The sequence below is a fragment of the Mirounga angustirostris genome, unplaced genomic scaffold (genome assembly GCF_029215605.1).
Source record: "Mirounga angustirostris isolate CCGP_5_RB_7025 unplaced genomic scaffold, mMirAng1.0.hap1 SCAF_2, whole genome shotgun sequence".
Lineage (NCBI taxonomy): Eukaryota > Metazoa > Chordata > Mammalia > Carnivora > Phocidae > Mirounga > Mirounga angustirostris.
The window spans coordinates 41,909,003-41,934,388 of record NW_026991710.1 but is presented as its reverse complement, the minus strand read 5'-3'; the positions used below and the strand labels follow the sequence as shown (position 1 = coordinate 41,934,388).

Genomic DNA, 25,386 nt, shown 5'->3' with positions numbered 1-25,386 from the left:
TGCTCCTGGAGACCATTTCTGCCATCTTTGATACCTTCAGCATCTGATTCCTTTTTGTGAATATCTCTTCAGTGCATCCTATCCTTTTCTTCACATAGTTGCAGATACACATAGAAAGCTATGCTGTTTGTGAAGGATACACTGGGCTAACAGCTACACAGAACTGGAGGCCACTTGCTTAGTGGTCTGGCTGCCCTAGGTCCCAGCCAGCTGTCACTAGGGCTTGGAATGGGAAGTGACATGGCACAGTGACACCCTCGATGGGAAATTCTGCCTTAATATTTGTGGCTGGTACAACATATCCCCCTACCAGAGGTGTTTAACCTCGAATGAGGTTCTAGAGCCTGTTGTGTACCTTTTTGGGGGATTCTAAGGAGTTGCAAGTCAGTAGATCACCTGTGATTTATCTCTTCTGCTGGGTTCCCTTGATGATTTGTTCTTAGTCAGAATCCTGGTATTTTACTCTGTCTCAAGGGTCTGGATTTCCTTTCCCCATAAACTCTGGATTCCCTCTGACCAGGAATCACTGGAGAAGAAATGCATAGGCCAGATACAGGTTCTGGAGAAAGATAGTCCTGAATTGGATCCTAGCTCCACCACTCACTAGCTGCTGTCCTTGACAAGTAACCTTTCTCATCCTCAATTTCTGCCTCTGAAATAATAATACCTGTGTACAGGGTAATCAGGAAGATTAAATGAGATAATCTATAATTATATCTTTGTAAGTGTTCATTTCTCTTATTCTGGTGTCAGCAGCTTCATTATAGAGGTAAGTATAATTTTGATACTATGTTCAAAAGGATGAATTAGGTACTGGAGATAGCTTTAGGAACAAGACGTGATTCTTGTCACCAAGGATTTTTCAGTCTTAGAAGGGAGCTAGGGGGCGCCTGGATGGCTCAGTCATTAAGCTTCTGCCTCCGGCTCAGGTCATAATCCCAGGGTCCTGGGATCAAGTCCCATGTCAGGCTCCCTGCTTAGCAGGGAGCCTTCTTCTCCCTCTCCCGCTTACCCTGCTTGTGTTCTCTCTCTCTCTCACTGTCTCTCTCTGTCAAATAAATAAATAAAATCTTAAAAAAAAAAGAGGGGAAGTTAGACATGAATAATTCAACTCAGGGTGATAGAGCCATGGTAGAGGGAAACAGAGGCTTCTCCAGGATCACAAAGTAGGCACATTTGACACATCTAGGGAAGCTCTGAGGAGATAACGCTTGAGTTGAATCATGAAACCAGGTGGAGAAGAGGGAAAAGAACATTCTAGGCAGAGAGAGAAGCACAGAGGCAAATGCAAGTAGTTCAGCAAAGCTGAAATATCACCTATAAGGAAAGGATTCATGATGGATGAGGCTGAACAGTTATGTGAGCTATGAAGGTCAAAACAAAACAAAACAAAACTGCACATGTCATATTAAAGGCTTTATCTTGAAGGCAGTAGAAATCATAAAGTAATTTTAGATTAAATTTGGGGTTTAAAATGAGGTAAATCATGGTGAGAGATAATGATAGTTACAATTTAGGGCATTGAGAAAGGAATAGAGAAGAGCAGATGGAGATATAAAGTCATGAGGACTTGGGGGCTGATTTGATGTGGTAGGGACAAGAGAGAGCTGCAGTAGAGCCCAGGATCCCATCTTGGTCAGATGGAAGAATAGTGGTACCACAAAACAGGGTAGGGTACACAGAATGGAGAGCAGATTTGGCAGTAAAAAACTTCATTTCAGTTTTAGATATGTTGAGTTAAATTTGCAGATGAGGGGCATCTGGGTGGTGCAGTCAGTTATCCATCTGACTCTTGGTTTCAGCTCAGGTCATGATCTCAGGGTCGTGAGATTGAGCCCTGTGTCAGGTTCCATGCTCAGTGGGGAAAGTCTGCCGAAGACTCTCTCCTCTTTCCCTCTGTCCCTCCCACTTTGTGCTCCCTCTTTCTAAAATAAATAAATCTTTAAAAAATCTGCAGATGAGATATATAAGTGGAGAAGTCCAATAGACAGTTGAATCTGTGGGTAGGGAACAAAGGAGAGAAATTTGACTGGAGATACAGGTGTATGAGTTATATTAGTTAGTATCCAGATTAAGGTGAGATACCAAAGGAATCCAAAAATACAGTGACCCAAAGAGGATATTTCTTTTTTTTTTTATTAAGATCTTATTTATTTATTTAACAGAGAGAGACACAGCAAGAGAGGGAACACAAGCAGGGCGAGTGGGAAAGGGAGAAGCAGGTTTCCCGCCCAGCAGGGAGCCCGATACGGGACTCGATCCCAGAACCCTGGGATCATGACCTGAGCTGAAGGCAGACACTTAACAACTAAGCCACCCAGGCGCCCCCAAAGAGGGTATTTCATTTCCCATACGCACAGCTGTATGGAAATTGTTGGGTGGTCCTGTCCAGATGCCACTCAAACGTGCTCCACTGACCAGCAGCATTGGTATCACCTGAAACTTGCACGAAGTACAGAACCTCCAGGCCCTATCCCAAACCTAATGAATCAGCATCTGCATTCCACAGGTAATCCACAGGCACAGTACATTTTGAGAAGCCCTGATTTAAAGAAGCATGTTGCTCTGTTTTCCTCTCAATGTAGTTAAAGCAGTCTTGCCACTACTTTCTCTGCATTTTAGCCATAAGAAGGGGAAAAGGAGAGTAGAAAATAATGAGCTTTCTTTTTAGGATATGATAGATATCCTTAAATTGGTAATTTACTGTATTAGAAATTAAAACAAAATTTTATTTCTGATTCCTTTAAAAATAACAAACCTGTTACATGCTAACATAAATATTTTTATGAAAAATAACTATACTTCCAAAACAAAAAGGAGTAAGTAAGAATGACATTGGTTTGTATTTTCGCAAATCTCTTTAACATCTCACTGAGTAGAAAACAGCTGGATTCTCATATTTTCCTCCTCCTTCAATATGCTGCCGTATGTTGTTTCGGTTGAAGTTTATAAAGAAAATCCAGTCTCATTCAAATACATAGTTAGAAAAGGAAGGAAAATTTTTGATAGCCTTTTTAGATACTCTCTTTTGATACATACCTAGACTCTACAAGCAGTGATTTCTTAAGGGTAAATTGTAGTGTGGAATCTGAAATCATATCAGTGAGCTTTTCGTTCTCTTTTACAGTAAAATCCACTGGCCAGCGCCCGGCTAGCTCAGTCGGTAGAGCATGAGACTCTTAAAATCCACTGGCCTACCTTGTATTTGGATAGATCTTTTGTTTATTCCTGATTTTCTTACATCATACATTGGTCATTTCCAAATATTGGCATATTGAGTTATGCAGATCTTCCAAATGTTGACATAATTCATTATGCAATTGAAAATCACAGTTTTAATGTCGCCATTGATCTTGTCAGAAAAAATGTATAAGTACAGAGAATCTGCCAGTGGCAGAAACAAGTTTTCCAAAATTTGAATTTTTGGTTAAGAGTCGGAATTTTATCATTGGCAATAAATACGTCAATTGTTTTTCTTAAAGGAATGAGATTACTTTGTTCATTTTTGAGAAAATGTTTGCCAAATACCTGAGTCTTAATAATCATAATTTCTCTGTCATTCTTTCAAGTAACAGTGGTTTTACGTGACAGAAATAATTAGTTCCGTTCATAACCCAAATAATTGCACAGATGTTTTTCCTTGAGATAACCATTGTGCTTTAGCATACAGGAGAAATGCTTTATGCATAGCTCCTACTTTGTTACACAAAATATTAGAGACACTTATTTAAGGGTTGAGGTTTTGTAAGATTAATAATTTGTACTGCTTCATCAATGGCATTCTTAAGTGAAACTGGCTTTTTAAAAATTCCAACTGTGAATACATAGTATAGTGGTAAAGAATACAGTGACCGTTAGCATAGTTTGGAACCATTCTACTCGTTCCATTAAGATACCAGCAATTTTACCCATCATTATTTTTGCATTACTAGTGCAAATGTCAATGTAGTGAAAAAGGCAAAGAATGTCCTAGTATCCTGATAAAAACAGTTTTGACATTCTGAAAAGCTCACTGGGATCTTGGGTCTAGAGACCACATTTTCAAAACCACTGTCTTACATGATTATTCTGAGCTCGATGAATATTAGCTTATATGAGATTGCATGGTTTGGGACTCACCAGTTCTAGAAAAAATTGTTAAGTAGCAAATTTAGATTTGGTGTGTCTCTGTGCTTTCCCTTTTTGTGGCACCCCTGAAGGCGCTCCCTAGCACCCTAGTGGGACAGAGGGACTGAGTACCACCGAGGTACCTATTCGTGTTTGCTCTTGTTTGTTTAATTAGTCATGCAGCAAGTATTGAGAGAGCCTAACCTTGTACCAGGTTCTTTGTCTCGGCTCTCGGCCCTGATGCAGAGCTTGTCATGCCCTACCTCACAAAACCACTTGTATTATTTTCCTATTGCTGTTGTAGCAAATCAAAACAAACCTAGAGGCTTAACAAACATAGATTTACTATCTTACAACTCTGTAGGTCAGAAGTCCAACACTGGTCTCACCAGACAAAAATGGAGGTGTTGGCAGGGCAGCTGGGTGGCTCCATTGGTTAAGCATCTGTCTTCGGCTCAGGTCATGATCTCAGGGTCCTGGGATCGAGACACGCATCAGGCTCCCTGCTCAGTGGGGAGTCTGCTTCTCCCTCTCCCCCACCTCTCCCCCTAACTCATGTGCTGGCTCGCTCTTTCTCTGTCTCAAATAAATAAATAAAATCTTTTTAAAAAATCACGGTGTTGGCAGCACTGCATTCCTTTTTGGAGGCTCTGGGGGAACATCCATCTCCTCATCTTTTCTAGTCTAGAGGCCCCTGCATTCCTTAGCTTGTGGCCCCCTTCCTCCCCCTTCAAAGCTGGCAGCCTTGCATCTCTCTCTGACCATAGCCAGGAAAGGTTCTCTGCTTTAGGGACTCACGTGAGTAGACTGGGCCCACCCAGATCATACAGGCTAATCTCCATCGCAAGATCTGTAACCTTAATCATGTTGGCAGTGACATATTCTGGGGTTAGAGTGTGGGCCTTTTTCAGGGGTCATAACTCTACCTACCACACACTCTTAGTAAGTGGGGGTTAAATATTTGCTGAGGAAATGAAGGAAGGATCTTAGCCCATTGCTCATTTCTCAGAGCTGTGCTCCTCCCTGAGATGGCAGTCGATTGGGTAAGACTCAGTTGAGGTACCATCCCTCCCAGGACTTGGTGCTCCTCTGCTGTATCTCCAAAGTGGATGAAAACTTCCACTAAAGCACTTACTTACTGCATCTCCTCTACTGTTTACTCCTACCCCCACTCACCTGTAAGCTCCTGGAATCTTGTGTCTTGCCTTGTTCTTTGTATGCCCAGAGTATAGCACAGTGACTGGCACTTCGTATGTACACAATAAACATTTGTTGAAGATTCATGAGTGCATCAATGAATTATCCTCCCATACACCAAGTTCCATTTTTGCATTTTGCCTCGGGCATATACAGAAGGCCATCCCCCAAAGAAGCAGAGTGGCTTTAATCATAGGAATCTAAAGCCTGTGACAGGTATCAATGCAAGGGTGGCAAGTGATGTTTGGGGGCAGAAGGGCCTTAGGCACTCCCTCAGGCCCTCACTGGCAGCATCCCATGAGCCCACACCCCATGACTGAGCTGGACCTTGGAGGAGCTGCGCAGATGGGTTCTCCAGCAGCCCGTGAGAATGGCTTTGAGTTTCATGGAGGGTCTGCAGGCCACACCCCAGAGGAGCAGGTGTGGAGCCAGCCCGGCCTGCTCAGCAGCCAGGAGGAATATGGCCTGTTCGCTCCTCAGGCCTGCGGACGTAGCCAGCACAGGGCCTGCCTCTGACTTCGCAGAGGTGTTTTAATTCAGCCCCCCTGCCCTCAAAATGGCTTTTCTAAAGACAACATGCATTTTACAGAGAGCCTTTTGTATGGGGTTACTGGGGACTCATTCAAAAATAACAGGAGCTCCAGACTGCAGAATTAAAAAAAACCAAAAGGTTCTGTCACTCTAGACACAGCTCTCATCTTCCACCTCCTACTAGTTGGCCCATTTATACCAAAACGAATGAGAAATTTAATCCCTGGTACTTTATAAAGAAGCCATTTTTTTGCTTTGGTTGTGGTTTGCTGTGTGTGTGCTTTTTTAATGGCAGTGTTTAATAATGTTTATATTGCCTTTAACCTTTGACTAACTTTGCAGTTAAGTTCCCAGATGTGGTGTCACATCCAATACTGGCAGGCTGCTCCTCCCTCCTTTGAGACCATGAACTTCTTATTCCTAGAAGGTTTTTCATTCCTGCCAGTCCTCTTGGTCACTCCTACCAGGCAAGCAAGCATGGGGTAGTAGGCGATGGTAGTGGTAGGCATTTCAGATTGATCAGAGGCCATGTGCCAGGCACTGCGCTCTGTGATTTACTTCTGTTATTAGATCTGGAGAACAACCTTATGAAGCGAAAGCTATTATTGTCTGGCCTCAAATGTAAGGTCAAGCATTTTCCCCAAAATCAACCCTCAGAAGAGAGGTTGTCCTTTGATGTTTGGGTCCTTATAAAGACTGCCCCATTGTGGGGATTACTGTATTTTAAACCACAAAGTAGTTTAAGTAATTGTCCCAATATGAAAAGGGGTGTCTGAGGGGCTGCTTAATTTTCAGACATTTGTGGTAGTTTGTCCATTCTCCAGGTGAGGAAACTGAGACTTGGAGAAGTTAATTTAAGTTGCCCAAGGTCACACAGCTCGTAAGTGCTACAGCTGTTTCTCAGGCATATAATTTTACTCCCGTAACCTCATTAGCAATCCTCCTCCGATTCTTTCTTTCAGCTTTAAAAAGGTTTCAATCTAGGGTCTCACTGATCTTTTCCTTTTTCTTGTTGAGGTTTCATTCTAAGAGAAGAGAGTATGGGAAAATTGATATACATCCAATCTGGAGTCATGCTTTTATGGATAGTCCTAGGAGGGTCTAATTGGCCTTCCAAGCCAGTGTGTTTAGGATTCCCTCTCTTTGATCCATGCCAGATGATCTCCCTGCCTCCCTTTGCCATTGATGGGAGGTTCATTGCTTCCTGAGTCAGTCCCTTACTTTAGTTCCTCTATTTGAGGAGTTCTTTTTTTTTTTTTTAAAGATTTTATTTATTTGAGAGAGAGAATGAGACAGAGAGAGAGAGCATGAGAGGGGGGAGGGTCAGAGGGAGAAGCAGACTCCCGGCTGATCAGGGAGCCCGATGCGGGACTCGATCCCGGGACTCCAGGATCATGACCTGAGCCGAAGGCAGTCGCTTAACCAACTGAGCCACCCAGGCATCCCTGTTTGAGGAGTTCTTTTTTTTAAGATTTATTATTATTATTATTTATTTATTTGAGACAGAGAGAATGAGAGAGAGAGCACATGAGAGGGGGGAGGGTCAGAGGCAGAAGCAGGCTCCCTGCCGAGCAGGGAGCCCGATGCGGGACTCAATCCCGGGACTCCAGGATCATGACCTGAGCCGAAGGCAGTTGCTTAACCAACTGAGCCACCCAGGCGCCCCTGTTTGAGGAGTTCTTATACTCAGCTGAAATTGTCTTTCCTGGAATTTTCAGTCTGACAGAAGGAGATCCAAAAGTACCTGGATTTGTCTCTTATTATCTTCCCTTCCCTCAACTTCCCTTTCCCTCTCTTCCCCTCATCTCTCCTCCCCTTGACAAAAAACTGTTTTATTGTAGATCATTTTAGATGTATAGAAAAGTTGTCAAGATAGTATAGAGAGTTCTGTATATCCCTCACCTCATTGTGAAAATCTTACAGTACTGTAGTGTATTTGTCAAAACTAAGAAGCCAGTATTGGTACATTACTATTGACTATAAACTCCAGACTTTAGTCTGATTTTACTAGTCTCCCCCACCCTGCCCCCCATGCTCTTTCTCTGTTTCCAGATCCCATCTAGGATCCCATCACATTTTGTCATTAGTCTCATCTGGTGTGTGATAGTTTTGTAGTCTTTCCTTGTTTTTCATGACTTGACAGTTTTGAGGAATACTAGTTAGGCATTTTGTAGAATGTTCCTTAATTAGGATTTATCTGTTGTTGTTTTTGTTGTGTAGTTATGGGTTTGGGAGAAAAATACCGCAAAAGTGAAGTGCCATTCTCATCACATCATATTAGGGACACATGATATCATTTGCCTTATCACTGGTGATGTTAACCTTGATCTTCTAAGGTAAAGTTCTCCTCCCTCCTCTTTCCATACACAATTTTTTAGAAGCAAGTCATTATGTGCAGCCCACACTCAAGAGGTGGGGGGATTAAGCTCTAACCCCTGGAGGGGGCAGTGTCTACATAAGTTATTTGGAATTCTTCTGTAAGGAACATTTATCTCTTCTCCTACATTTATTTATTTATTTATTTATTTATTTATATTTATTTATATTTATTTATATTTATTTATGCAATCACTTATTTAGATCAGTATGGAGTGAAGCACATTTTTTTTGTATTTGGGGTTATAATCCATTACTACTTTATTTTCTTACCCAAATTGCTTCAGCTTTGGCCACTGCAAGGCCTTCCAGTTGTCTCTTGTGTCCTTTTGACATGCCCCATCCCTTTGTTTTTTTAAGGACTTCCTTACTTTCTGGCACAACAAGATCTTCCAAGTTCTTCTTGTATTTTCCCCTGCCCCATCCCTTGAATCAGCCATTTCTCTGAGGATCCCTGATTCCTTTTATTTGAGAATGATATTACATACCAAGATCTGGCCACTGGGTGTGCTCATTGCTACTGAGGTGTCTTACTTCTAGATTCTCTCGGTGGCAGAACTAGGAAATAGATGTATGTATATCAGCCCTTGTCACACACGTACCTATGATAGTTCTGTATCTACATTTGTTTCTGCAGTAAAACTTTTCTTTTGAGCATTTATATTTTTCTGTGTAGCCAGCAATGAAATGTGATTCACAGCCCACTATCACCAATGGTAATGTTTAAAAAAAAAAAAGAGAAGAAAGTTAAAATGGAGATGTTGGCATATATATGGCTTAAGAACTGAGCCATCTTTTAGTTGAATCATGTCATTTTAGAGATGAAAAGATCCTGAGAAGTGTATTGGGATCCTACGAGGTTAAGGAGCTGCTTAGTGGTACAGTCAGGTTTGGAATCTGGGTGTTTGAAATGGAGTCTTTTTATTTCCACTGTATCTCATGGCTCTTTAAGACTGATCAGTATTCTTCACTTTGTATTCAACTCAATAATTAGCTTTTGGGAATGCTTTAAGCAGATTAGAATGTAATTTTATAAATTGATGTGCACAGGTATTACCTAGCTAACAAACATCTGCCAGAGTGTTATTAATGAGGTAGTTGGTTCTCCAGCAATATATCTTAGATCAACAATTTGAAAATTATGCTCTTATGGCCAGATGTTAGTGGGTGAACCTTTTCAAATGATTATGATGATTATTCTACCTTGTTTTACTTTTTATAACTATCTTTTAAAAAAATCCTTTTGCTCTGGGAAGAGAATCATAGGGCTCCTATAGGATAGATACTTGATGCATATACCTGCTTTTTAGAAATGAGATATAATGAAGCAATGAAGGAATCTGCTTAATGTTATCCAAAATGTTGGTGATAGGGTAAAAAGGAAAAATGAAAGCTGTAGCCCCCACAGCCCCACTTCTAACAGGCCAGCCACACAGCTCCTATATTTCAAATTGCTCTTGGCAGCTTATAAAGCAGAAAATACTTGAATGCTTGTCTCCAGAGACTCCTGAGGTTATAGGACAGTCCTAGGATGCCTTCAAATGTTCTAGCCATTTCCTTTGAGAAGTGGGTTTGTTTACACTGGGTAAATCATGTCTTGTCACCATGTAACACTAAAATCATCCTGTTCTTTTCCATCTGTACCTATTCATTCCAGAGACTTATCATTTTGTTTTTGTTTGGTGCATTGTGAACATCCAAGATTTTTAGTGGAAATGAATGGTAACAGCTGTTTTTCGTGTACCAAATAATATAATTGTAAACCTTAACCTTGAGATGATATGTCCAAATTTTTCCAGGTGTGGAAATGACTTGACTAGAAAAGTTCGTTTTGGGGTAGTTATCCCTATACAGAATCACATTCATCTGCTTGCCATCAACTTCATTCAAAGAGAGAGCATTTCTGTAGGTTATTTTTTAATTCCAACACTCCCTTCTTAACCTGGCCTTTCCTCTTTAATATAGTGTATTTTCATACACATAAACATACACATACCCTAATGTCCCATCTTCCTTCTTTCCCACTTTATTCTTCTCCGTAGCTCTCACCACCATCTAGTATACTATATATTTTACTTCTTTAGCTTCTTAATTGTCTGTTTCACCCAACTAGAATGTAAGCTCTATGAGAGCAAGGGATTTGTTTCATTGACTGCTATATCCCTAGACCCAGTATAATACCTGGAACACAGTAGATACTCAGTGAACCCTTCTGAATGAATGACATGGAAGTTGCAAGTTGTGATCATTTGGCCCCTGATTTTAATATAAATTCAAATAGTTGAGTTTTATTTTATAGGATTATTTTATATTAAAAGTGAAATAAAGCACATTATTTAAAATGGGGATTTATCTATTCACCAAAAATCTCATAATTTGTATGAAACATGGTATAGCAATTTAAAAGTTATGCGGTTACTCCAGAAATGCCATGCTGTTATCACATGCAAGGAATTTTGAAATTCTCTGCTAAATATCACTCATGAAATTAGTGGAAGAGCTAAAAGGAAAAAAATGTTTTAAGTTATAAAGTGAATTACCTTCAGATTTACCCAAAGATATCTTGAACCCTAAGTGACATTGCCCAGTTTGATCCCTTATTCTATTCACCAGGTTTAGCAGAAAATGACTGTTCCTTGTTACAAAAAAAAAATCCTATGATCAATAATCGTACTACTGGGTATTTACCCAAAGAATACAAAAACACTAATTTGAAAGGATATATGTACCCTTATGTTTATTGCAGCATTATTTACAATAGCCAAATTGTAGGAGCAGCCCAAGTGTCCATCAATAGATGAATGGATAAAGAAGTGGTATGTCAGGGCACCTGGATGGCTCAGTGGGTTAAACATCTGCCTTAGGCTCAGGTCATGATCCTGGAGTCCCGGATCAAGCCCCACATCGGGCTCCCTGCTCAGTGGGGAATCTGCTTCTCCCTCTGCCCCTCACCCCACTCTTGTACTCTCTCTCTCTCTCTCAAATAAATAAATAAAATCTTTAAAAAAAAAAGAAGTGGTATGTATATACAAGGGAATATTACTCAGCCATGAAAAAGAATCAAATCTTGCCATTTGCAACAACATGGATGGATCTAGAGAGTATAATGGTAAGTGAAATAAATCAGTCAGAGAAAGACAAATACCATATGATTTTACTCATATGTGGAATTTAAGAAACAAAACAAGTGAACAAAGAAAAAAAGGAGACAAACCAAAAAACAGACACTTTACTATAGAGAACAGATGGTTACCAGAGGGGGAGGGGGTGGAGGGAGGGGTGAAATAGGTGATGGGGATTAAGAGTACATTTACCATGATGAGCACTGAGTACTGTATAGAATTGTTGAATCACTATATTGTACACCTGAAACTAATATAACACTGTATGTTAACTATACTGGAATTAGAATTTTAAAAATTTAAAAAATAAATGAAAATAAAAATAAACTTTGATTTTGGAATAAAAAAATCTATTCTGACTAATATTTGCCAATATAGAGAATATTAAAAAGAATATACTGTAAAATTCGAGGTGATTCCTCTAAAAGAATGTCAGCATTCGTTTGGATATATAGATGCTGACATGTTTTTATTTTTAATCGTATTGCTTTAAAAATACATTTTTTAATTTAAAATTTCTGGTATCTGAAGTACTTAGCACTTATAAAACTAGTGGACTCTTACTTGTATAAGTTATACGTAAGATAATATAAAAGGGCTTGCAACTTTACTAGCTATGTTATAAACTAGATCATACCAGTCAATCTAATGCCAATTTCTTGCAGCATTCTCTCTAGGACAAGAAACAGACAAATAAAAAGCAATCTAGTCATGAACATCACAAACTTGTTTGCAAGCCATCTTTGGACTGATACTGTGTATTAATTACGTCTTTGTATAAGAATGACTATTTTCTTATTACCACCTTTTATTTCAGAGCATTGGGGAGTCAACAATGTCTGTTGTGTTAAATCAGCTGCTGCCCATGATTAAGCCTTTGGACCAGAGGACCAATGATGACTACAGCCCTGAAGAGCTGTTGATCCTCCTGATATATATTTATTCTGTCAGTGGAGAGTTCACAGTGGACAAAAACCTGGGGGAAGCTGAAGAAAAAGTGAAGAAAGCACTGGCTCAGGTCTTTTGTGAAGAGTCTGAATTGTCACCTTTGCTACAAAAAATCACAGGTGAGTGTTTAATAAAAAATATAGGACATAAACATCACTGATATAGAAAAGGGTTTAAAAATAAAGGCATTTTAGAAAGAGGTGAAACCACCTTCATTGGAGTTGTTTGGAATTTTATGAGGCCTGATGAATACTAGCCAGCCTTTAGGATTAGAGGTTTTCACTGCAATATTTTTTTTCCAGCTATAGTGAAATTATCTTCTAATTGCCCATCACAGCTCCTATTTCTAGAGCCTTGTTAAAATAGCAAAATTTTCACAGGGTGTAATATCTTTAAGAAAAAATAAGATGTGCAGCCTATTCAAAGGGTTTCTGTTGACATGGTTTCTTTGAGATTGTCATTTCAAACTTAAACACACACACACACACACAAAAACCTGTTTCCCTAAAATGTTATGCAATGTCATAAAATTGAAAATTGCAATTTTTAAGAGTACTTTTATACTTTTTACTTCTCATATTTCATTTTGAATCTGAATTAATTGGTAGTATCCCAGATAATATCCGAATATCTCAGTAAAGGAGGCTATGCTGATTCGGGAAAGATATATCATACACTCTAACCATTTTTACTTTTAGTAAGAACTGTGATGTAACTCATAGAGACATTCATTTGTGTTTTTCTTATCAAACTCAGTATTATTTCTATTTTGCGCAAAGCTTATTTCCATTAGTATGGATGGAACCTGGGTCTGTTTACGAGTGGAAATTGTTAAAGCTTACACACAAAACTTAAATAGTCTAAAAACATACGTAGCTTCCATTCATTCATGAGTGTGTGTGTGTGTGTTTGTTTGTGTAGGTGTGTGCAGACCTCTCCATTCAGGAAGGCTCCACTGAGGCACATTATGTATTTCCCAGCTCCTCCTCCTGTTGCCTGTCGCACCTCACTGAGGGGAGCGTCCAGACCGCTCTGAAAGAGGCTGTATAGCTGTCCACCGAAGTGCCCCATGCATGGTGCTGGCCTTCGTGCCCACGGCTGACCTTTTCTTTGTCTGGCTATGGAAAATGAAACCCTGACAAGATGGAAACAGAAGTTTCCACAAAAATGAAACATTTCCTTGCTTAGTGTAGAACCTCTTTGCCAACTTAAAATCTACTTAAGGAAAACTTGTGGAATTTGCTCCCATTTCATTAAGTTACAGCTCTCTATGCGACTACGTGTTTGTTTGGCTATAAATGAATATTGACTTAGAAAGGTTTAATATGGTTTATACAGTGCTCTGAACAGTAATTTGATTCAAAGTAAATTTGAATGCCAAGAGAATTTAATTGGGAGTTATTCTTAAAATGCATAATTTCAGAAACAGACAACAAAGATGGTTTGTTTTAGCTGAGGTTCTTTGGATGGCTTTTCTGTAACATTAGTATGTTGCTGTATTATTTTGGGAATTGAAGTCATGCTGGAAGAGTATTCGTTTAATACTCACTCAAGGTGTTTATTGACCCAGCATTTCACTCTTTATTACTTTCTCTATTTATGATTGCTTAGGATATTGCATTCTCTTGCTTTTAAATGTGACTTTACATTTAAAAACACTTCTGTACATTCATGTTTATATCAAGAAATAGTAAGTTTAGCAAATGAAGCTTAAAAATAAGAATTTGTAGAAATTTTAGTATATTTAAAAATTTTAGAGACATTTTGTAATATGAAGTATACATTCCTACCTCGGTAAACTTTGGATGTACAGTTTAAGCAGGGTGGGTAAGATGCACTACTTAAATTTGGCATAGGTGAACTTACTAGTGGGATACATGTGCATCACTCCACCTCTATGGACACCAAAAGGACTTTATTTCTGAAGATAGACTTTTACTTGGCCATAGACATACCCCTATTAAGTATCTTGGAAATTCAAATGTTCTGAGAAGTAGGGTTTATGTTTACAATTAGCTGCTGAGGCAACTGTTTACATCTCAGGAAAAAAGCACTAGGATGGTGTGGGGGTAGCAGTGACTCAATCTTGTAGAACAAGGTGGGATGTTCCATTATATATTGAAAGAATAGAATCATCTTCCAAATTGCCTTCCAAATGCTTGGGCAATTGTGGAACTAGGTTAACCTGGCTTTACCATGAACTTGCGCACAGTGTTGGGTTTATGTTATTCCAGTTTATAGTCTTGGCTTACTTGTTACTGGGTGACAGAATTTCTTTTATGGCCTGTGCACATTTTGGGGTTGATGAAATTTGGTTTAAAACTATTATTGAAAGCAAGCAATTAATCAGTAAAACTCCACTTTTTATATTATAATTTTATTAATCTTAATGTTAATAGAATCAAGAAAATAATACTTTTTCTGTACTGAAAACTCAAGCATGTGATCATCACCTAAAAGTGAAAGGATCAGAATTTGAACCCAGGTGTTCTGGATCTGGAGCCCAGGTCTTTAAACAAGAGATTCTAAACCTGCTACCAGCTCACTTCCATAACCATTGCATTTATTATATTTTGTAACTGAGGCTTGCTTAAACTTACTGTTTTATGCCATGCATGTTCAGCCATTCCATCATGTTCTTATTTTACAAACAGTGAATTAATATTTGGTTAATATTGTAGATATCGCCTGTTCTTTTTACTCTGTCTGTAATAGCTACTTATAGATGTTTCCTCATGCCTTCCTATTTTCATGCATGTATTCTCTTTGTTTCTGCATTGCTATTAAGAAATTAAAATATTATTTCTAGTCATTGAAATCTATTGGTTGTCTAGCTTTCTAAAATAGGAGTGGCAAACTTAAATTCTTTTTATTTCAGTGATATCTCTTGACAATAATTGCCCTGTGTTTAAAATTCATATTTCCTTTTTATATGTTGAATATGTAATTTACTTTTGGCGTTTTCTTTCATTTCTCCCTATTCTTCCCTTTTATAGAAAGCACAATGAGAAACTGTAATTGGCAAAACATACAAAAACTTAAGCATGGTCAATGGCAGCATACTATTTTCCTTTTGATAGCTACTTTTAGGGAGAATGGCAGGCAAAAACTCTCTTTTCTACTCACACAAAATAACAAGGGCTGGCTCCCTGAGTGTCAGGGATAGGAGTTGTAAAAAGTAAATTGGTATGACCTGAAAATGTCATTTACTGTGCCTTCTCAGTCTTGCTAAGTTCAAAGAGATTATCAGTTTCTGTGTATGTTAGTGTTTGCCTAGCAGTCACAAGAGAAAACAAAGGAAAACCATTTGAACTTTCTTCAGAGAATGAAGTCAAAATTCTGATTTTAAAGATCTGTGTAAACTTGGAATGTCATCATACAGGGAGGTGTATCAGATAAAGCATAGAGCTTAGAGGTAAAAATCCTTGATTCAAAAGTCCTGGCTCTGTCATTTCCTAGCGGTGTGTGTTAGTCATCCTATCATCCATCTTTGAACCTTGACAATAAACATAAGTGCTATATTGATGACCACTCAGTGATTTTACTAAAAATAAAATGATGTTATATGGAGCTAACATATAACAAATAATGTTATATGTGAGCTAATTTCCAGTCCATACACACTGTAAATAAGTAATCATCTCCTATGTCTGTTGTTATTTTGGTCGCTTGTAGCTGTCATGTAGGGCAGTACTTCCCAACCTTAATCACATTGTGACACACACAGACAATGAGTATGCTTGCATAGTGTACTCAGGTAAGTGGACAGAACTTTTTGGTCAGAAGCAATCAGCCCTGGGGCTTTGGCCAGTCCAAACCCTACCTAACTAACCTGTGAGCCGAAGTGAAACAGCTCCGCACACATGTAACCTATTAGGAGCAAATCAGTACTCAAAGGGTATGTTGGTCAGAAGGTTCTGGAACCAGAAAAAAAGGAAAACAAAACTTGCATATAGTTTTTGACACCCAAAACTATTTTGGAAAAATTTCTTTTTGGTAAACAACTTTTATGTTGCTTATTGATTTATGTCCCTGGATTTTTATAGTGTCTTGAAAGGTCAATAGGGGCTAGATCTGTTGAGTTTAGTGGAAACCTAGGGAATGAGTGATTCAAAGTATCTAAAAAAAAATCTATAGTTCAAGATAGAGGCATAATGATACCATGGAAACTGTATTTATATTTATTACACTCTTATTCTTCTTCCTGTTGATAATTTGGGGTTATCACTTATTGTACCATTGTATAAGGATTACACCTGGATATATATAGTGGAAAATTTACCAGATTAGCTTAACAAATAGGGATTTATATTTTCTCAGCAGGAAGTTCAGAGACAGGCAGCAGAACTCATGTTCTTTCTGGCTTCTTTCTTTCTTTCTTTCTTTCTTTCTTTCTTTCTTTCTTTCTTTCTTTCTTTCTTGGTGTGTCATCATGGTCATGAGGTCGTCACTCCTCCTTGATTTAATATGTCCATGCTTCAGGCAATAAAGGAAGACGGTTGAAAGTAAGAGGCATCTATTAACAGAGGCTGCCCTTTTTCATATTAAGGAACACAATAACATTTCTCCTGTCCTACTTGTATCATTGGCTAGAACTGGGTTTCATGATCACCTCTGGCTCCTAAAGTATTTTTAACTGGGCATCTATTTGTCATGACCAAAGTCAGAGTTCTGTTAGAAGAAAGAAGGTGAGAATGGACAGTAAGTAAAAAACTTGTATTTGCTGCAGTTATCATTTTAGGCTTCCTGATAGGGAAAATTGTAAGGGAAGATAATATACTGTGAGGTAGAGTGATGCCCATGGTATGTTAATCCACAGTTATAATATTGACGTTTCTTTTATAGTATATACTGAAATAATGTGCTATTGTGTGCTAGTATCACTGGACTTACATCACAGATATTTTCAACCTATCAATATTTGTTGAGTATGTCTACATACCTGGCATTATTCCAAGCTCTTGAAGCATAGAACCCCTGGGGGGCAGTGGTAGTGAAATGTAAAGGTTCTCAGCACAGGATTAGGAGTTGTGTGCCTGGGTTTTAGTCCTGACTCTGAATCTTAGTAATTGTGACATCTTGAGTAAGTCATTTAACTTCACTGATGCTCAGTTTCCTCATAAATCAAGTGGGGATAGTAATGACAGTAACAAACTCATGAGATAAAATAGTCAAAGTGCTTGGTGCAGACCTTGGCGCATGTGCTGTCAGTTTGTGTTCTCTACATCATTATCATTATTATTTTTTTGATGATTTTATCTATTTATTTGACAGAGAGAGAGAGAACACAAGCAGGGGGAGCAGCAGAGGGAAAGGGAGAAATGGGCTCTCTGCAGAGCAGGGAACCCGATGCAGGGCTTGATCCCAGGACTCTGGGATCATGACCTGAGCTGAAGGCAGTTGCTTAACTGACTGAGCCACCCAGGCGCCCAAGGATATTCAGTCTTAATAGAGAGAGTGATAGGGAACGGCAGGGACTATGTCAAACTGGAGGTCTTCTGATTGTTACCAGGAGAGCAAGAATCTGATACTCTAATCTCTCAAGAAATCAGGACTATTATTTTTTTAATGAAATATGAGAGTAAGTTTTATGGAAGGAATGTTGCATAAGTTCTTCTCATGTGAAGGTGTATTTTTCTCACTTAGATGTATAGTTCTGCTTCCTTTGGCACATAATTCCCAGTACTTTTGTGTAAAATAATGGCAAGATTCCTGTTACTCTAACTGGAATAATCAGAACTTCACATTGATTTGGGTAAAATGCATAAGTTGTCTTCATGATGGACCATGATTTTTTAAATCATCTTCAACTTTGTTAAAGTTTCATTTTAAGGGATCTTGTTTCCTAAGTTTTTTTTTCCTCTATCCCTTCTCACTTGTCCAATGCCCTTTTTAAGATCAATCACATATAATAAATGAGGAAAGGCAGGTCCGGTTTGGAAAGCACTGTTCTTGAGGACACTGAGAAGATAAACATAGTCTAGTGAGCTCTCAACCAGTTCCCTTGCATCCCCTAGAGGAAACCTAATAGAGGAGTCTCTTCAACTCTGAATGAGGAAGAAGCTGAGAATTTGTTTTTCAATGTGTTGTGGAAGGTACCTACACGGTACTTTCAGGTCTACTTTCCAAATGGAAAGCATTTTTGTGCCCTTATCCATAGTGAAACAAAGCCATATTCTACAGCCAACAGTAAAAATCGAGGTGCACTGATTTATGACATCTTTCCTCTTTTGAAAAGCTCAGGTAAACATAGACCATATAAAATTATTATTGCTATTCATGTCTGCCACTTTATTATAAAAACTTTCATCTCTGTTACCACAAGGCATAGATGTTTTATTATGTTAGTAGAGATATGTCTTTCAAACAAGCATTTTTCATAGTTGGCCGAGTACTTTTCCCAGCCTTGTAGAAAGTTAGTCTCCTTAGTAAAATATGAAGTACTTCCAAACAGAAAATTGTAAAAGATGAGGAGCCAATAAGAAGTTCTCCTCTTATGCTTCCTTTACTTCATCACCTCTGCGTTCTTTCCTCATCTCACAGGTTTGCCTCAGTAATTAATCAAATTTCAGACTGTACATTTCTGCAGATTATTGCTCCTGAGGGCACTATTCCAATTGGAATATCAGTTTTCAAAATTTCAAAACTCTTTCTCTTGAGAAGTTGTTCCTTAGACCTTAAGTATCCCTTCTGGTTTGGCAATGACAAGGCTGTTGCTGTGCTAACTGGAAGAGTAATCCTAAAAACTCATTACCAGCCTTCATGTTACCCACACTTGAATGAAAACTTTAGCTCATTACAGTAGGTGCCAGTGTACAAAACCATGATTATGGAATCCACCCACTCAGCTGGAGGAGTTCAGGAAGTAGGGTAAAATTTATTTTAGAAAGGATTCTACCTTATTTCTTGGTTCTAATTTATGGATTTCCAGTTATTGTGGCATTCCAATATTGGACTTTTCATTAAGGAATACACCTTCATTTCTAGTGTTTCAGATTTTTTTGTTTCAGGGCTGCCAGAAGAAAACAAAACAAAAAACAACTTTAAGACTTTTGCTTTCCATTATGGTTTGCTACACAGTTTGGTATAATAAGGTCTATTTTTCCTCTTGATTTCTAAGATTTCTGCTGGAAACTCTGATGAAGAACATATGTCTGCCCTAAATCTCTCCCATGAGAAATGTTGGAACTGTTACATTTAGTTTTACTGTCCAACATATTAAAATAGTTAACCACGGCACATATTACAAAACAGCTATATCAAATGAAGTTTAAAATGTTTATTTCATATTTAAAATATATCACAGGCTATGTAGAAAGATATTTAGATCTGCCTATTAAGGTAGCTAACTAGTTAAGCAATGTTGCTAACATATTAAGGGATCACTACAAGTTACTTTTTCAAGTACTTAATTTTTCCATGTCACATCATAAAAATAATCATTCTTAACTAAGACACTGGAACAGATATTCTTGCATTGGTATTTATGTATGCACAAATGTGTAAGACATACTGTCCATATCACTAATTTTTGTGTCTGCACATGATGTCAATAGTAACAATTGTTAATGCTACAGATGGATATTAATTATTGCTGATTCTTATTAATTGCACATTACATGTGGCATAAATTTCTCAATCATGAAAAGAAAAAGTGGCATACATGGAATATAAGAATAGTTTTCTTGAACATGTAGCTATGGATGAAATAGGAGAGATGGGGTGATGTGGTTGAAAAGGGTGCAGCTGTGGCGGGGGTTGCTGATTTTTAATCCTAAATATGCTCATATCATAAAGCTAGTATGAAGGTTAAAAGACAAAAATAGTAAAAATACGTATGATCATAATGATTAGTTAAGGGATACTCAAGATAAAAAGATGTTAAATGTGACATCAAAAACATAAAACGGAGGGGGGAGAGTAAAAATGTTTAGAATAGGATCGAACATAAATTATTAACAACTTAAAATAGACTGCTGAAGATATGAGTTGTTGTATGTAAGCCTCATGGTAACTGCAAAGCAAAACCTATACTAAATACATAGAAGATGAAGTGAAAAGAATATAAATATACCTCTAAAGAAAGTCACCAAAGAACAATGGAAGACACCAAGAGAAGATGAAAGGAACAGAGAGGAGCTACAAAAATAGCCAACCAACAATGAACAAAATGGCAATAAGTAATATCTATCAATAAGTACTTAAATGTAAATGGACTAAATTCTCCAATTAAAAGACATAGAGTGACTGAATGGATTAAAAAAAAAAATTACACATCTATATGCTGCCTGTAAGAGACTCACTTTAGATGTAAGGACACACACAGACTGGACATGAAGAGATGGGAAAAGATATTCCATGCAAATGGGAACCAAGAGAAAGCTGGAGTAACTGTATTTATATCGAAAAAATAGACTTTAGAACAAACTTTAAAGACACAAAGATGGACTTACAAAATGATAAATAGTCCAACTAGAGGATATAACATTTGTAAATATGCACCTGATATAGATGCACTTAAATATATAAAGCATATATTAAGAGACCTAAATAGTAAGCAAGACAGTAGTAAGGACTTCTAATACTCTACTTACATCAACAGATTATCCAGACAGAAAATCAATAATATCAGTGGCGCCTGGGTGGCTCAGTTGGTTAAGCATCTGCCTTTGGCTCAGGTCATGATCCCAGATCCTGGGATCGAGCCCCGTGTCAGGCTCCCTGCTCCACGGGGAACCCGCTTCTCCTTCTCCCTCTGCCTGCTGCTACCCCTGTTTGATCTCTCGATCTCTCTCTCTGTCAAATAAATAAATAAATAAATAAATAAATAAATAATTAAAATCTTAAAAAAATCAATAATATCAGCATTAAGTGACTTTAGAACAGATGGACTTAACAGATATATACAGAACGTTCCATCCAAAAACAACAAAATACACATTCTTCTCAAGTGCATATGGAATACTTCTCAGGGTAGATCACATGTTAAGCCACAAAACAAGTCTTGATAAATTTAAGAGGATCAGATCATATCAAGCATCTTTTCCAGTCACAATGGTATGAAACAATGTATGAAATCAATTACAAGAAGAAAACTAAAAAAATCACAAATATGTAGAGATTAAACAACATGCTACTGAACAACCAGTGAGTCAATGAAGAAATCAAGGGAGAAATTAAAAAAAAAAAAAAAAACCAAAGGAGAAATAAAAAAATAGAGATAAATGAAAATAATATAACATATCAAAATGTATGGGATACAGCAAAAACAGTTCTAAGGGAGAAGTTAATTATGATATATGCTTCAAGAAATAAGAAAAGTCTCAAACAACCTAATTTCACACCTCAAGGAACTAGGAAAAGAAGAACAAATGAAGTCCAAAGTTAGTAGAACAAGAGAAATTACAAAGATTAGAGTAAAAATAAAAAGAGATCAAAAAGACATTAGAGATATGATCCAGCAATTGCACTACTGGGTATTTACCCCAAAGATACAAATGTAGGGATCCGAAGGGGTATGTGCACCCCGATGTTTATAGCAGCAATATCCACAATAGCCAAACTGTGGAAAGAGCCAAGATGTCCATCAACAGGTGAATGGATAAAGAAGATGTGGTATAGGGACGCCTGGGTGGCTCAGTCGGTTAAGCGGCTGCCTTCGGCCCAGGTCATGATCCTAGGGTCCTGGGATCGAGTCCCACATCAGGCTCCTTGCTCAGCGGGGAGCCTGCTTCTCCCTCTCTCTCCCTCTGCTTGTGCTCTCTGTCAAACAAATAAAATCTTAAAAAAAAAAAAAAAAGAAGATGTGGTATATATATACAATGGAATATTATGCAGCCATCAAAAGGAATGAGATCTTGCCATTTGCAACGACGTGGATGGAACTGGAGGGTGTTATGCTGAGCGAAATAAGTCAATCAGAGAAAGACATGTATCATATGACCTCACTGATATGAGGAATTCTTAATCTCAGGAAACAAACTGAGGGTTGCTGGAGTGGGGGATGGGGTGGGAGGGATGGGATGGCTGGGTGATAGACACTGGGGAGGTTATGTGCTATGGTGAGCGCTGTGAATTGTGCAAGACTGTTGAATCACAGATCTGTACCTCTGAAACAAATAATACATTATATGTTAAGAAAAAAAAAAAAAGATACAGGAGGGGAAGAATGAAGGGGGGAAATCGGAGGGGGAGACGAACCATGAGAGACGATGGACTCTGAAAAACAAACTGAGGGTTCTAGAGGGGAGGCGGGTAGGAGAATGGGTTAGCCTGGTGATGGGTATTAAAGAGGGCACGTTCTGCATGGAACACTGGGTGTTATGCACAAACAATGAATCATGGAACACTACATCAAAAACTAATGATGTAATATATGGTGATTAACATAACAATAAAAAATTTAAAAAAAAGACATTAGAGACGAGCTGGTTCTTTGAAAAGATAAACATATTTGAGAAGCTTTTACCTAGACTCATCAAGAAAAAAAAAAAGAGAAGACTCAAATAAAATCAGAAATGATAGAGGAGATGTTACAACTAATAGTATAGAAATACAAAGGATTATAAGACACTACTATGACCAACTATATGCCAAAAAATTGCAGAACCTAGAAGAAATGGGTGAATTCCTAGAAACATACAATTTATCAAGACTAAATCATGATGAAATAGAAAATTGGGACAGACCAATTACTAGTAAGGAGATTGAATCAGTAATCAAAAACCTCCCCCAAAACAAAAGTCTAGGACCAGACAGCTTCACAGTTGAATTCTCCCAAATGTTTAGAATTAATACCAATCATTCTCAAAATTTTCCAAAAAAATAGAAGAGGAAGGAACTCTTCAAAACTCATTTTTCAAGGTAAGCATTACCCTGATACCAAAAGCAGACAAAACACAAAAGAAAATTAAAGGCCAATATCCCCGATAAACTTAGATGTAAAAATTATCAACAAAATGTTAGCAAACTGAATTCATAGTACATTAAAAGGATCACACATCATTATCAGGTGAATTTATTCCAGGAATGCCAGGATGTTTCAACATCCACAAAGAGTCAAGGTGATATACCACATTAACAAAATGAAGGATAAAAATTGTTAATCATCTCAATAGATGTAGAAAAACTATTTGACAAAATTCATCTCCCATTTATGATAAAAATACTCAACAAAGGGGGTGGATAGGGAATGTACCCTAACATAATAAAGGCCATATATGACAAGTCTACAGCTAACATTATACTTAATAGTGAAAAGCTGAAAGCTTTCCTCTAAGATAAAGAACAAGACAAGGATGCTTACTCTTACCACTTTCATTAAACATAATATTGGAAGTCTTAGCCAGAACAATTAGGCAAGAAAAAAAGACATCCAAATTAGGAAGGAAGAAGGAAAGTCGTCACTATTTGCAGATAACGTATTATATGGGGAAAACCCGAAAGGACTCCATCAAAAACTGTTAGAATTAATAAACAAATTCAATAAAGTTGCAGGATACCAAATCAAGACACAGAAAAATTGTTATGTTTCTATACACTAATAACAAACTATCAGAAAGAGAAGTTAAGAAAATAATTCCATTTACAATTACATCAAAAAGAATAAAATCCATAGGAATAAATTTAAGGAGATGAAAAACCTGTATTTTGAAAACTATAAGACATCAATGAAGGATTGAAGAAGGCACAAATAAATGGAAAGATATTCATGCTCATTGCTTGGAAGAATCAATATTGTTAATATGCCCATACTACCCCCAAACAATTTACAAATTCAGTGCAACCCCTAATAGAATTCCAGAGGCATTTTTCAAAGAAATAGAATAAATAATCCTAGAATTTGTACAGAAACACAATAAAACCAGAATAGCCAAAGCAATCTAAAGAAAGAACAAAGCTATAGATACCATGCTTTCTTATTTCAAACTATATTATAAGCTCTAGTAATTAAAACAGTATGGTATTGGCATAAAAACAGACACATAGGTCAATGGAACAGAATAGAGAGCACAAAAATATACCTATGCATGTATGGTCAATTAATTTACAACAGAGGAGCCAAGAATATACACTGGGTAAAGGACAGTCTCTTTAATAAATGGTATTGGGAAAACTGAACAGCCACATGCAAAAGAATGAAACTTGACCACTATAATATACCATACACAAAAATTAACTCAAAATAGATTAAAAATTTGAATGTTAGACCTGAAACCATAAAACTCCTAGAAGAAAACATAGGCAGAAGATTCTTAACATAGATATTGGTGATGATTTTTTTAATCTGACACCAAATGCAACAAAAGCAAAAATAAATAAGTAGGACTACATCATACTGAAAAGCTTCTGTAAAGCAAAGGAAATCAAAATGAAAAGACAACTTATTGAATGGGAGAAAATATTTCAAATCATGTACATGATAAAGAGCTAATAGATATATAAAAAACTCATACAACCCAATAGTAAAAAAAAAAAATCAGATTAATAAATGGGTACACCAGATGTCCATCAACAGATGAATGTATAAAGAAGATGTGGTATATATATACAATGAAATATTACTCAGCCTCAAAAAATTGAAATTACCATTTGCAATGATGTGGATGGAACTAGACGGTATTATGCTAAGCAAAATAAGTCAATTAGAGAAAGACAATTATCATATTATTTCACTCATATGTGGAATTTTTTTATTTTTTTTTTAAAGATTTTATTTATGTATTTGACAGAGAGAGCGCGAGAGAGGGAACACAAGCAGGGGGAGTGGGAGAAGGAGAAGCAGGCTTCCTGCGGAGCAGGGAGCCCGATGCGGGGCTTGATCCCAGGACCCTGGGATCATGACCTGAGCCGAAGGCAGACACTTAACGACTGAGCCGCGCAGGCGCCCCTCATATGTGGAATTTAAAAAACCAAACAGAGGATCAAAGGGAAGGGAGGAAAAACTAAAATAAGATGAAATCAGAGAGGGAGACAAACCATAAGAGACTTTTAACTGTAGGAAACAAACTGAGGGTTGCTGGAGGGGAGGTGGGTGGGGAATGGGGTAACTGGGTGATAGGCATTAAGGAGGGCATGTAATATAATGAGCACTGGGTGTTATATG

At 37.7% G+C, this 25,386-nt stretch overlaps 1 protein-coding gene across 2 annotated transcripts in view; it reads left to right on the top strand.

The window, feature by feature from the left end:
- Positions 1-25,386, top strand: part of SCFD2 (sec1 family domain containing 2) — a 434,776-nt gene that overhangs the window by 188,008 nt on the left and 221,382 nt on the right. For both annotated transcript variants that reach the window (XR_010409402.1, XM_045881163.3), the window contains exon 5: positions 12,151-12,400. Coding sequence is in view for 1 of the 2 variants with exons in the window: in XM_045881163.3 (XP_045737119.1) it covers positions 12,151-12,400 (250 nt within the window). In the remaining variant the exon portion in view is untranslated. The remainder of the gene's footprint in view (positions 1-12,150; positions 12,401-25,386) is intronic.